The sequence below is a fragment of the Megalopta genalis genome, chromosome 4 (genome assembly GCF_051020955.1).
Source record: "Megalopta genalis isolate 19385.01 chromosome 4, iyMegGena1_principal, whole genome shotgun sequence".
In the NCBI taxonomy this organism is placed as follows: domain Eukaryota; kingdom Metazoa; phylum Arthropoda; class Insecta; order Hymenoptera; family Halictidae; genus Megalopta; species Megalopta genalis.
Window position 1 is genome coordinate 29786751 of NC_135016.1, and position 14381 is coordinate 29801131.

Consider the following 14381-nt stretch of genomic DNA (forward strand, 5'->3'; position numbering starts at 1 on the left):
CACTAACGAGAAAGAGCAGTGACTCTCAAAGCAAGCACAACTCATTCCTCGATCTTTAATTTGAAATGTAAGAATCTCGAGCATAAAAACTTAGAGCACAGAAATTTTAAACGATTAAATTTGCAGCGTAGAGATTTCAAATATAAAATTGTAGTTTTAGAAATATTAAATATAGGTATCCAAATTATATAACACGGTAGCCAGATATTAATATAAACAATATAGTACGATGTCGTATAGATAAATACATGATAATAAAATAAATGTATATCTTCGTTGTAGTAAAATTTATTAAGACGTACTAACTATTTCTTTCAATAATCACGTTTAAGTAATAAAAACCTTATACAAATAATGTTGTACTACCTATTAATACTATTCACATTCGTTCTTCTCCTACTGTTCGTTTTATACAAATATAAAAGATACCGAAGCATATCAAAAAATTACGCTGCACGTAAAAATTTTAATTGTACGACATTGCTGCACGGATGGTGTAAACCTGAAAATCAACGAAGTAAAGGTAAAATGGTTGAACTGGGCAACATTCGTTTAACTATTATGTAGTTATATTAACACTATTGATATTTTCATGTTTTTTTTTCTTTTTCACACAAATATGAAGTACCCTAACAGTATTGAAGAAAATACACAATGGAGATTCATGATTACATAGGACTTTCATTTTATTCTTGCGTCAGAAGAATATTCACATCAAAATCGAACTTCGTTTAAGTAAAAACCTAATATGCTGCTCGAAGACTAAAAAATACCGGAATACTTCGATTCGATGAATGTATATATATATATAGGTATTGCTCGATCAATGTCAGTGTTTGCATTCGAACAAAGATTAGAAAAACAAATCCTTCCCTCGTGTATAAGCACCATTTCGAATTCACGCATCGATAAAACGTCATTCGCTTAGTACCAAAATCATTATATAAAAATGAAGTGAGAAAGTACACGTTGGGAATACCGTTTATCACGCACGATAAAATTTGTTACAAAAATAGTCCATATATATATATGTATATATATTTCGCTTTTTTTGTTCAGTCGATCTACTGCGATTTTGGAAACGTATTCCAGAGCGTATAACAGAGATAAAATTTCGTGTCAACCGTGTGTGTAAATGTATAAAACATCCTAAACGTCGGTTCGAATTCGCACACTGTGACTGGGAATAGAATCGGTGCAGTCGCAATTGTCGTTCTTTATTATCAAAACTATCAGAACATACAAAAAACACAGTGAAATAATTTTCGTATATCGCCAGCCTGGACCACGAAAATGAACACAGAAGATAAACATGGGATGATTTGTTCTCTTTTGTTTGGAATGTGAAATGCGCGAACATTCGTTGTGCTTTACGGTTTCTTCATTTTTTTTGTTTGTTTGTTTGTTCGATATTGCTAAACCGGACTAAACATTAAAATGGTATATCAACGCGATTTGATTTCGTAACAACTGTGGACTTCATGCGTTCTGTGTCACACGGCAGGCTTTCACCGTAGTAAAATTTTTCATAAAATTTAACCAGACGTATTTTCTCGTCTGGTATCTGAACGGAATCGACGATTTCTTCTCTACTCGACGCGTTTGTACGGTAATTCATAAAAATCTATGCTCGCATAGACATCCACAGTTCAGCCTGAACGTTTGTTTTTGATTTTTCGGTTTTATCCAAGCACATTTCACTAGACTACGTTAAACACCCTATGAACGATAAAAACGTCCCTCTTATTACCGAGACTATGGGCTTTATGCATCGGTGGCAACAATAGTTCTATTCCGCTTTTAGAAAATTCCATTCGAAATAAATGTTCACTAGTACGTGAACGTCACAAAACGATTCGTTATGTATTATGAATCCGCATAAACCATCCGCACTGAGCTCACCGGGCACTATGCGATCTGTCTCGATTCGAAACATCTCGCCTCTCCGCTGCCTGTCAGACAAAAAACACGGTCCCTATGCGTTTCACGTACAAAAATTATTAGGAACTTGCGCTATGAAATCTTTCGTTGTACAACGTTCGCAACGTCAAAAAGGTAACGTATCGTCAAACGAAACATCGCAAATCCGTGCTCGAGACAATTAAGGTACGGTGAAATCTTCGGTCGGGTGTAAAACGAATGTTATAGAAAACTTCGATTCCGCGAGGAATCCTCTCATTTGTCGAGCTTTATGACGAACGCCTCTCCCGGAGACACGATCAGCTCCTTGAAATAGACGTCCCGGTTCAGCCTGGTCGCGGGCCCGACAACGACATGACCGCCATAATAAAGGAAGGACAGGTCCTTCGTCTGCGACCGATTGCCTAGGTTCGCTACGAAAACGTACGAGTTTCGTCGTGGATACCATCGTTCTATGACAATCATTTCGTCGTCCGCGTACCTGTAATCGACGAAATTGCTTAGGAACTCCGCCGACATCGTGCGCGCATCGTATCTATGCATTGTCATTTATTTACCTAATATCACAGTTAGCCAGCACCTGATTCTCCTTCAACACCGCCTTAACGTAAATCGGGGTCGTTTCGGATCTGAGCTTAATCATCTCGGGTATGGTGCCCATCAAGTTCGTCTGCAACGGTTTCGTGGCCTCCGGTAGCCAAGCAGTGACACCAATGGACGCGAACTTATGGTCGGAGCTGTCGTTCGAGTCCCAATACATCGGAGCCAGGTTGTGCACATGGGCGAGGTCCTTGTGGTCCTCGCACTCGCAGTTCATTATACCTATCTAAATACGGATTGCTATTAAATGAAGGACAATATAGGGTAGATGTACCGATTGTGGCCAGTTCACCTTTTCTGGCCATCCGTATAATTATTCATATTTTAGTTCTTTGAAGTCGAATTATATCGATAATATAATTATATATTATATATATAATTATATATATAATTATACAGTTCCTAGCAATCGACAGACCTTCGAACTAGAAAGTATTAACAAATATAAACGGATTAGAAGCGAAAAGAAGGAAATTGGAAGAAGAATAAAGTACGAAGAATGGAAGAAAGCATAAAAGAACAACGGAAAGAAAATTTATTACATATCATTGTATGTTGTATCGCCAAGAATTTTCAAATATTACGAAAAATTTATGATATGTTTAATATTAAATTTACGAGCTGGCTAGAAATAGTATCAAATATGGTCAGAGCCGGTGTACAAGTGGCCGCAAGCAGTGAAAAATGCATATTTTATTATTCTTGTACTGTAATAATTAGACCGCTTATCTTTTTGTGCAAAATCAAATATTTCTATGTCAACTGTAAGAAACAGAAGTTGAATAAAAATCTATTTCTTCGTTTGACGCTACCAAGCAATCGAAAACAATACAATAGTATCCTTAAATTTTTTTTTCAAGTTTTTACAAGCTTTCACCTACTCGTTTGCGCCATAAATGCATAAAACCCGCCCAGTCTAGTAATAATTCTTGAATCATTTTTGTTACCTTGTTGCAAGGTAGATGTCAAAACTAATTAAAACTTGTACATTTCTTATGTGATACAACACTTTTAAGAATATTTCCACTGAAGTTCCTATAATTCCTTAAGGTGACCACAACCGGTACGTCAACCCTAATCGATCACACACAAATAGACGATAGGTCGATTCGAACAAGATCTCAATCTGAATACAGTGCATTGAAAATCTAACAAAATCATCGTTGCACGGTTTACCTCGTCCCCGTAAAATACGTTCGGGGTCCCCGGCAGCATCATTCCCAGCAGGGAGGCAGCAATTGTAGCATTCTTCACACTGATGGTCGAAGCGACCCTCTGAGATTCCACTCCGCCTATGGACCAATGCACCCAAGGATACTCGGGCTTCTCGAACAGCAAACCCTTGGTGACCTCCTCCACCTGTTCCTTGATCTGCTTCGTCCCGTTCGACAATTCCAGCGTGACGTCCACGAGATCCATATTCTTCAAAATCGCCTCTCTGGCGGCTCCTGGTTTGCTGGCCTTCAGAGCGTTTACATGGCAGATCAGGATCTTCTGATGGCCCACGATAGACTTCCAGTGGTTCAGACTGCTGGCGAACGATTTCTCGTCGACGTAATGCTCCAGCCCCCTCAGATAGAAACCGTCGACTCCCATTTCCGACCATGTTCGGACCGCAGCCGTGACCGGGTTCTCCGTCACCGCGCCGATGTGATTCGACGTCAGAGCATGTAGTTGCGGTTCCTCCAAGGTCGGCGGCACCGACGACAACGCGTCTCTGATCGCCTGGACCGACATCGAGGGTGTCGTCGGCGCGCTGTCCTTTAGAACCACGGCGTCCGTAACGCTTCTTCTCTCGCGCACCGCTTTGTCGGTTTTGTTCGGCTTCTCGACCGCCACGTTCTCGTCGTACAGGGTCTTCGCGAACGGATAGAGCGGTAGATCCAGAAGAACCGTCATGTTCCGCCGGTGGATCTCGCGCACCAGCTCCTCGAAGTCCTTCAATGTTCCCAGGTGCTTATTCAAGTCGGACAGGTTCTCGATGTCCGAGTAGTGTTCCGGATAGTGTGCCGCAGGGAATATCGAGTTCAAACGGATCCCACGTACACCAAGCTCCTTCAGATAGTCCAGGCGCATTGTTATCCCTCGCAGGTCGCCGATACCGTCGCCGACCTTCGAGGAGTCCTGGAAAGACGCTGGGAAGATCTCGTAGAAGACGCTGCCTTGCCACCATTGCACACGCGGGTCGCATCTAAACGGAAAAATGGTGATTTTCTCTTGGAAGGCAAGATCGCAGAAATGTTCACGTACTTTTTTGGCATGGTGACGATCACGCCGATCACGAGCGCCATGCAACCAGCCAGCACCGACATCAAGGACCAGAAGCAGGTCTTCCGTATCAACGGCCAATTCCATTTCATGAAACGATAATCCTTCGGTGGCTTCGGCACCACCAGTTGGATACCAACCAACGGTGGCTTCCCCCCGTTCTCCTGATTGTAAAACTAAACAGTTACAGTGAAAGTTCATCATGATGTTAGAAAGCGGCAAGCGATGGGTTAGTACACATAGATGATGGCCGGCACGGGTTCCCACCACCATGATTATGCAAAGGGTATGCCACGAAATCTATCAGCACCCGTCTTTCGAACGATTCTAATCGAGTTACGTTCTTCCGGTACACCTTGGAATTTTGCCAGCAACATATTTCTTTTTTTTTCCTCCCCGTTTCGCACGTTTGTCCAGGCATTCTGGTTTCTAAAAAGCAAATTCGATCTTCGTACAAGCGTGTCCGCCAGGTGTCTACGCGACCGTGTATTTTTGTATTTCTAAAGGAAGGTCGATCGTCAACATATCTCAATAGATACATTACTTTTATGACACTTGAGAGAAAGCACGTTTGCCAAATGTTTCATCGAATCGTGATGCATCGAACTACAGTAAATTCTCCGTAATCGACGCTCGGATTGTGCATAAAAATGGACAATTTGGGAAGAGCGGATACGATTATTCGAGCGTTGCGGCTCGTTTTTATAGTTACCGATCGGTCAACAATTATAAAAACGAGCCGCGAGGCTCGAATAATCGTTTCTTATCTTCCCAAATTGTCTATTTTTTGTTTTGTCTTTTTTCGTGTGCAATCCGAGCGTCGATTAGGGAGAATTTACTTTGTATTTCGACGGCCTCTTGCTCGAAGGTAACGATGCTTGCGAATGATAAAGCAAAAACTTTCGCCCGATTTCCATGGAATCTGATTCGATACCGGGTGGTCCGGGTGAAATCCGCCAAATATGTAGAAAGATTTTCGAAACGATGACAGAGCGTTGCTTGTGCACAGCGTTGTTTCGTGATCGATCGGGATATGTATGGGATGCAAAAATGCACATTGCTGAAAATGTATTTCAGCAATGGTGCGCAACGCTTGGCAAGGTACTCCTCGTTTGTGCCAAACAGTTCGAAATATTATGCTAAATACAGTGCACGAAGATTGGTACGTAAACGTTGCGAATGGAAATCTGAAATAATTAATCATCGAAGAGTGACAATGGGAGAAATGATTCGTTTGTTATGGTTAAAGTGGAATGCAGCAGGCAAGATCCGTGCAGTTGTTTTTGGAATGGGACAGTGAAAAAAAACCGTGCGAACACTTATGACCTTAACTATCAAGATCTACGACCTTAACTAAAACTAATGTGTCTGTGCATTGGTAAGAAAACAATCAAAATATCAACGAATAATTAGAATCCAACTATTCTTGTCGTTGATTTCGGCGCTGACTAATACCGGCACCGGTAACAACGATCACCGTCGTGCTTTGCATTCGTGCCGTGCTAATTAATAAAAGTTGAATACGATCAAACGGAAAGAGAATTTAAAAACCGCGCGTGCCTATCCAGAGAGAAACATCGCTACTACCCACTGATCATTTAACTGTGTTGCATTTCTATTTCCGCGTACTTTATGATCTGAGCGACAGTGACTTATTCCTGTTCTTATTATACTGCCCACTGTTTATTTCTGTAATAACCGAGAATTTCATTCACCGAATAGATAATACGATAAAACGATGCGTAGTTGCGCGTCAGGTCGGTTCCACGATCGCATCCCTTCGAATTATATTATTTTTCGTTCGGGGAGGCGAGTCTGTGCATTCGCGTGAGTAAAAAAAATGAAAGTGACCAGAGCGACGCGTGGATGCGAGTGCACTCGACGCATTTAGATCGAAGGTAAAACTGGTAATCGGCCGTGAACGAAACAAAACGTGTAGCAACATTAGCAGTAGAAACAGGCAATCGAACATACGGCTTTGTTCAACGAAAAGCTTGATATTCGATGCTGTTCGCAGAGCCGGTTTATTTAAATGTCAACTCCCTCGATCCACCGATCATCCTAGACTACTCTATTTGCAAGTAATTATCGAATCGATCGAAAGCATGACAAATCTTCACACCGCAATTCCTCCGAATTCGCAAACTAGGCAAGTAAAATGAAAACCAAAATCTTGATACTTTTTTGATATTAGTCGCACGAAATTTTGCAATATCAAAGATACGTTCGGCGTCCTGTTGTCAACGTTTCATTATTATCATCGCATGAACAAACATAATCGTATTCGTTTACCCCTAACTGCCGAGGTAGATTCATAATGACTCCAGAACATTTCGCTCGATCGATATACACTCGTACACGAGAGTATTCGAACATTTCATTTGTTAACGGATAATCCGAAGAAATTTATAAAATTTCAATATATTTTTGGTTGATTTTTTGTTTGTTGGCCATATTACACATCAATATCAGCGGGCAAATGGGCCAAAAATGCATTCTAATTTTACAAATTTCTTCAAATGCATTAACAAATTATATTTACACCTTGCCTTATGCATAACTGTGCATCCCCATAAAGTTGATTCGGCCGGAACGAAAAAAGAAAGAAAAAAGAAAAAACACATATTATAAACAAATAATAATAATAACAAATAATGTTTAAAATGTCAAACTTCTTGAAACATATTGTTAGACAATGGAGGTATAAAACTAGTAATAAAAATGTTAAAAAATGTGTTTCCATTGCTTTTCAACTTCATTCGATAAGACGTTCGAATACTTACGTGGCGTGATTACTACGATGTTTTTTGTTTCATATTTTCTTAATTATGTAGGCAATGTTTTATACTAAATCGAAAGTTTTTTGTATTTCGACATTTTATATACTCTGCTTTACCAGGATTTAAAGGATCTTTTCCCTTCGATTATGTTAATGTTCGAATAATGTTTCATCTACGGGTGTATATACATGATTTCGATTATTGTCCAACCGGAATCCACGTCGGCGGTCAGGGGTTCGTCAGATAGGGGATGCTTACCAGTGCCTGTGCATCGGGGGCCAGGTGTTGATACGCAGTGTTCAGCTGCGTCAACAATTGTGCGCAAACGGGGCCGCTCGTGTCGCTGCTGCTTCCGCTGCTGGTCGATTCCACCATCGGATCACGGGAACTCGGCTCTGCAACAAATAGCGAATCGACAATGGCCCGGCCGCAAGCGGAACCAGCTTCCGTCCGCGTCCCGATCTCTAGAAAGTCTCGAGTTTTTCAAAAGCAGCCGTCACGACGCGGAACGATCATCGACAACCACTAGTTCGGATTCAACTGTCGAACTTCGTTTAAACGATTTCATCGATGGAGTTGAAACCGGAGCCAATTAAGCCGTTTTATTGTCCGTAAAACAATTACGAGCGCGACACTTAAACGGTTACATAAGTCCGGCGAAGTAGCGCGCGACGGTTTGTTTGGTGAAGAGAGAAGGGCAACGTATCGAAGATGCGACGACACGGTGGCAGATGACCGATCATCGGACTGCCGATTTTATGCATTTATGAGAAAAGTAAAAAGGTGCAATTTAAAACGGCGAAAGAGTTGAGATAATTGAAAAATATCAATACACTGTGGTATTCGGTCAAGGTTAACCCCTTAATGCACAGTTTTTTTTAAAAAGGCCGGCCAAAAAAAACCAATTTTTTTTTAATGTAAAAAAAACAATTTAGAACGTTGTCTTGGCAAGAAAATTACAAAAATACAAAAATAATGGATATTTATACAATTGGTATGATTTCTAATTTTCAGAATATTACTATTATTATTATTATTATATTTTATTTTACATTATATTTTAGTAAAATATATATTGAAAAATGAGCGAATCAGAATCTGAATATGAATTTATACTTGAATAAGTAAGTGTTATAGCTTACAATCCCATGTAAATGATAAATATCAATAAAACGATTGTTTTTCTTTTATGCTTTCACATTGTTATTTCCAATTCTCGATTGCATTCGAGTGTGAAAAATTATAGCAACATAAGGTACAACGTCGCTCGAATTATCTCGAGTGTGCACAGTTTGGCCAGTTTAGCGCGCTCGAGTTAACTCGAGCGTGCACGTTAAGGGGTTAAATTACGAGAGAAGGAACGAAATATCTATCTGGCTCTTAATCTCTTGCAATCGATGCAAGAAATTTTCTTTTTTCTTTTTGCATAAAGATCCGCATCCGTTTTTAATGGCTTTCGATAGCGAACGGATAAGGGTCTGTTGTAGTCCGTATCTTTTCTTGGAAGAGCAAGCTTTAGAGGTATATATGTAGATCGCGATTTTTTTCATTACAGATAGGATTATTGTCTGTTGAAGTATGTGTACTGAAACGTCATTGCTATTAATGGAAGCTTACCATCGTTCAGAACTCTGCTCGAACTGTTCACTATACTCATGAATTCGTTAAGTCCGTCTTCTTTGTTGATGTTCTCGAGTATCGGCGGCGAAATGGACTCCACGGGATTCCCCTCCAAGGTGACGAAAATGGCGCCGGACTCGAGGACATTGTCGTTTCGTGGGCTGGGCGTCAAGAGTGGACAATCCGACGCTTCTTCGTCCTGTCCGAGACAACAATATGGTTAACAAAATCGATCGGTACTTTTTATCGTAAACAATAATCTATCTAAAACAGTATTTTTAACAGAAACACACGCGCGCACGCACACACGCACGCACGCACGCACGCACACACACGCACAGTCAGCTCTGGTAACGTTCTACGTAAATCTGTGGCTAATTAACACAACGAAATCATTGTGAAACAAATTGAAATCATAACACGTTCGCCGCTGCCATTCCGTTCGAAGTCAAATACCGATAAAATCCAAAATTATCGTCTTGTTTAAACAGAATCGAAGCTCGTGAAATATTAAAAAAATGTCGAAACGTCCTTCAAATTACTAATTACCGCGATAAATTCCCGGCCGCGATGATATAAGCAAATTGTGGCAGTTATGGAATACTTTGCGGCTCGCCCCATTCATTTGCCGACTCGTTTAAATAATTCTGAGAAGCGGTCGATTAGTCACGACAACATTTCCGATCGAAGTCGACCAGAGATCGATGCTCGGAAAACTTGTGAACGACACTGTACCGGATCACGCTGTCGGCGAACCTGTTAAGAATCCTTTCCTTAAAGGGTCAGCGTACACGTGGGCCAGTGGCAACGTGTGAACAACGCAGTGGAAAGGGTGGGGAGGACAAAAGGGTACGTTATTTGTGTCGGACGCACCTGTTGGTCGTGATTTATAATAAGCTGCCGCGAGCTGGGCAAAGACGCGAGTTCGGTAGGCAACACCACCGACAAAAGACCCTCGGGCTTCTGGATATTCATTTCTGTCGAGCGTGGGAAGTCGTCCGATCGTTTTATCCCTCATACGATGGAACAGCAACGTCTAGTATCTACAGCAGATGGACAACAATTTGCCGAAGTCACAGCACAACGAGAGAACATCGAGAGACGATCTTCACGCCGCGATCACTCCGATTTACCGGAACGCTCGGACTAAAAGCCGAACGGCGTTTCTCTTTCCGTAAGGTCGCGCGACACGCCGGCGCTTCCACGTCCGAGCAAATTTGTTCCAGCGAACGAAACGCACGGTTAAAAAAGAACCGCGAAGAGAACACAGTTACATAAGTATGACAGAGACGGTGAAACGCGACTCGATATTTATGCGTCCGCTGAAATTCTGCTCGGCGACCCACAATGCTGACGTGGGAGAGTTTCACGTTGAAATTCGATCTATGGGAGCAGCCAGCGCACAATCGTCCGTCACACAACACGTCCGACGCGATGAAATGCAATCCAGCGTGGTCGTCATATTTACGAACGGAACGCGAGCCGAACGTGACCGCCAGCCGTGTGCGGGCTTATTGATCGGCGAGTTCTCTCGACGACGCCTATGGCAGCGCTAGGATTTTCTCCCCTGGTCCATTAAATGGTCACGGGCTGCGAAGGGCTGTCCGAATAACAATTGTCGGAGCACGCGGGCATTGTTTCGCCGCTGATACTCCGAAAGAATAGCAGACGCGATTACGTCATAGAGTGACGCCAACGGATCAGTTTATGCCAGTTTATGGCATGCAACACCGAGGAGATGTCAATTAGTTTTACGCGGAGTTCGGCGGCGCACATAACGCGTCGCAGGCCATTCGACACGGTACGATAACGAAGTATATTTAGATGTACGGAGAACCGAGACTATTGGCGGGTTTGGAACGGCTAGAGCTATATAAGACGCCGTATAGTTTTGATGCTTGTAAAAAATGTGGTCGAGTCACGCGATTATCACGGGAGCGGAGCCGTTGCCGGGCCTCTTCGGGGAATCGGCCGATCCGATTGCGAACACGTGCTAGATCCTAACGTTCGCACCACCAAACAGTCCGTTCATGTGATCGCTAAGAATACGAGGAATCGGTCACGCGACTGCTAATCCCGCTAATTTAGATCGCAACGGAACACGATTTGTGGAATAAGCGAGCTGGCTCCGCGTGATAGAACGAGACGAAAATAAAAAGAATGATGAAATATCAAGCTTTCGCTTTTGAGTCGTTAGACACACACACACACACACACACACATACATACACAGAGGGGGGGGGGGAGGCAACTGGAACGATTTCTATTTTAATCGGAACTTCCATTTACGTCCGCTTCTAGAACTAACTACCCCTAACGTTTCAGTTGCAATCGACGCCCTGCACTACCTTGAAAGCCTTGCGCCCAGCGCGCCGCGAGAACGCAACAGCTGTTAGGAAAGCAACAAAATGGATTATCACCGTTCGACTATCTATCGCGAGGAAAAATGGTGCGCAGATAACTTTCGTTAACAGGTGAAGAAAATTGGGACAATGAAAATTTGCGAAAAATTAGTGACGCATTTTCACTCCAGCTTGGTATCACATAACGAGACGGTTCGCAGCGAACATGATGGCGGTCGTTGATTTGCGATCGTTCTCACCTGTAATTCGGCCGGTAATAACCTGACGGAGTCAACATCGGTAGAACACAGAAAGCACATATAGATTCGTAACCACGGGAAATCCTAAATCTCGAGAAGCCGCAAAACTATCGGCCTGTTCTTTCGGACCGGCCGTGCGTCCCCCACTTGTTCGACGCTTAGCGATTAATTCGTCTTCTATGGTCCCGGCTTCTGCGCGCGAGAAACTGACTCCGCGAGCAACCGACGCAGAGCAAGATCACTACCGAGGACGAATGTTTGTGCTCGCGGATGTTGTTGACCGTCCTGGTGCCCCCAGCCGTAAGGGAATCGCGTGCCTTCGCGTATTATATTTAGCAACGCCGTTACGTCCCGTCTAGCCGCGTCTTACGTCCAACGAAAACGTTTGGCGTCTTTAACGAGTCTGCGCCCTTGCACGCGTTCGATTAGCAGAGGCCGAGAATGTACTTAATATCCCCCACAAGCTCGCATTCATAATTGTTCGTAATAATTACGAAGCGCGACAGCGCCGTTTTGAAAATATTATTCCATCGATCGGATTCCAACGTTAGAATGCTGTTGCATTAGGATTGTAATCAATATATATCAGCGTCGACGGTACATTGATACGCGAACGTCGCTGGTAACTGTGTGGTTCTGATTAGAAAATGATCGCCATATTTGGGGTCTTTTGTTATATTTCTTCTACAAATTTATTAGTCACGTTCGCAATATAATGTTCGTAATTGATCTCAAGGACAAGGGTGCAAAATTTTTGGGAGCCCCTTAAAATAGGTGTACATGCTTTCACGCTTCACGGATAGACTTCTATTATCGACCGTGCTGAAAGCTCCCAGTTGTACCCTCTACATTACAGAGCGAGAAACTTTGAGATCGATCGAAATTGATAAAGTAGTAACTTATTTTTTGAATTGTATCAATTTATTATCCATTTTATTGTTGTGTGTTTGAGGTCTTCTCACCTATGTTTTTCACTTACACGAATACATATATAATACGTATGTACTTACCACAGATCTCGACTTTTACTCATTCATGGTATATAATATATATGTACATATGTACATACATATACTCATATATACTACAGCTACACAGGCGACCTCACCAATGTTCGTTTTCTTTTATCCCTATTCAAGCTTCTGCTACCCAGTAGTCAGCTGTAACTCCTGGTAGAGAACAATTGTTGATAGCCTTTGTAAAGTATCGCGGTAAAAGTATAATATAAATACAAAGCAGATGTATTATATAAAAAGCACAAAAAGCTCTAATGAGACTGAATCATCGGAACTTGCATCACAATGGGCAATTGATCTTATATCGAATAAGGACAACACGCCGGAGAGTCTGTTCCAGCGATACTATATACCTTTAACTTTCGCCGTATCTGGTACCTCAACAGCAGCTTATATGAATATTCGAAACAGGAAACCGTGGTATACCTGTAAGTTCTTCATCAACGTATTTTTCTTAAGCGGTTAACACTAACCTAATAGTGACTTTAATTATGTAACGCAAGAGTATCAGTTCTGTTAAGAATGCTGTTAATCTTTTCGCTATAGATTAAAGGGCAAAACAAATAATCTGTTTATGAGACACAGAGAGCATTCTACTTTGACTTTGAACTGGCATTATTTTTATAAAATCAAAGTAGAATGCTCTCTGTATCTCATAAACAGACTATTTGTTTCCATCTTCAGTGACTCCATGTTTTCTTGTTTAACACGTTGAATGTCACGGGGGTCACCGAATATTGATAGAAATATATATAATTTAAAACAAATGTCAATATTTAAAATTTTATATTATTGTCATCGTCGATCCAAACAGTGACCCTTGTCGCAATTAACATGTCAAACATGGTTATACACTGTAACTCATCTATTGTAGATAATATTTCAACATTATATGTATCACATAAAAGAAAATTCATCGTGGCGTCACGGACAATTTCTGTAAAACCGGCGTGGCATTCAACGTGTTAAATAATTTTTTAATATTCATGCTTATTGCGCCTAGATTTTCAACCGATTATTTATATTTCAGTTCAATTTAATATTTGCAGTAAATGTCATGTTAGAATATATTTAAATTTTTGTGTTTTACCAGCTGTGCCACGTCTTATGATCCATGGTATGATCGGTTACCTTGTTGGAACTATCACGTACTATTATTTTAGAAGGACGGTTCAAAGGCAGAATATGCATCTATTGGATTATCTCAAAATGCATCCAGAGAAATTTGCTGATAGTAAGTTATCTGAAACTACAGAATTGTGTCTGTTTCTGTTTATTTTTATCTACTTAATTATGTTTATTATTTCAGATCGGCTACGTTATAAAGACCTGTACAAACTTAATTGGATGCCATTGCGTTAGACGATTAACAACACTAGTCTGAAACTATACATTGTTTCCATATAATAGTAAATGCGAATTTAAAATATATAGATTATTATTATTATATTATGCTGTATAACTGCATGTTGTATTCTTATGTCAATCATATATTCAGAATCAATCATGACATTCTCGTTTACAAGAAAATAATCTAGCATTTAGGGAAAATTCTGATTTAATAATATTGTCCAA

General features: G+C 41.3%; 2 protein-coding genes across 4 annotated transcripts; one reads left to right on the plus strand and one right to left on the minus strand.

Annotated features, from left to right (window-relative positions):
- Window positions 1-272: 272 nt before the first annotated feature.
- On the minus strand, window positions 273-12183 carry LOC117218470 (maltase A2). Of its 3 annotated transcripts, none has more exons than XM_033466875.2 (8): window positions 11791-12182; window positions 10062-10231; window positions 9186-9387; window positions 7827-7963; window positions 4771-4952; window positions 3697-4711; window positions 2478-2746; window positions 273-2401 (listed from the first exon to the last, which is right to left on the minus strand). In XM_033466875.2, the coding sequence occupies exons 2-8, from the start codon at window positions 10161-10163 to the stop codon at window positions 2176-2178; spliced, it is 2133 nt and encodes a 710-aa protein (XP_033322766.1). In that variant the 5' UTR covers window positions 10164-10231; window positions 11791-12182; the 3' UTR covers window positions 273-2175. The 3 variants fall into 3 exon arrangements, with proteins under 3 accessions (XP_033322766.1, XP_033322765.1, XP_033322767.1); XM_033466874.2 differs by having other exon boundaries at window positions 4771-4964; XM_033466876.2 differs by lacking the exon at window positions 10062-10231 and having other exon boundaries at window positions 4771-4964; window positions 11791-12183.
- Window positions 12184-12916: 733 nt separating this feature from the next.
- LOC117218476 (uncharacterized) lies at window positions 12917-14253 on the plus strand. The gene is made up of 3 exons (XM_033466889.2): window positions 12917-13234; window positions 13900-14040; window positions 14116-14253. The coding sequence occupies exons 1-3, from the start codon at window positions 13030-13032 to the stop codon at window positions 14166-14168; spliced, it is 399 nt and encodes a 132-aa protein (XP_033322780.2). The 5' UTR covers window positions 12917-13029; the 3' UTR covers window positions 14169-14253.
- The last annotated feature ends 128 nt before the right edge of the window (window positions 14254-14381 follow it).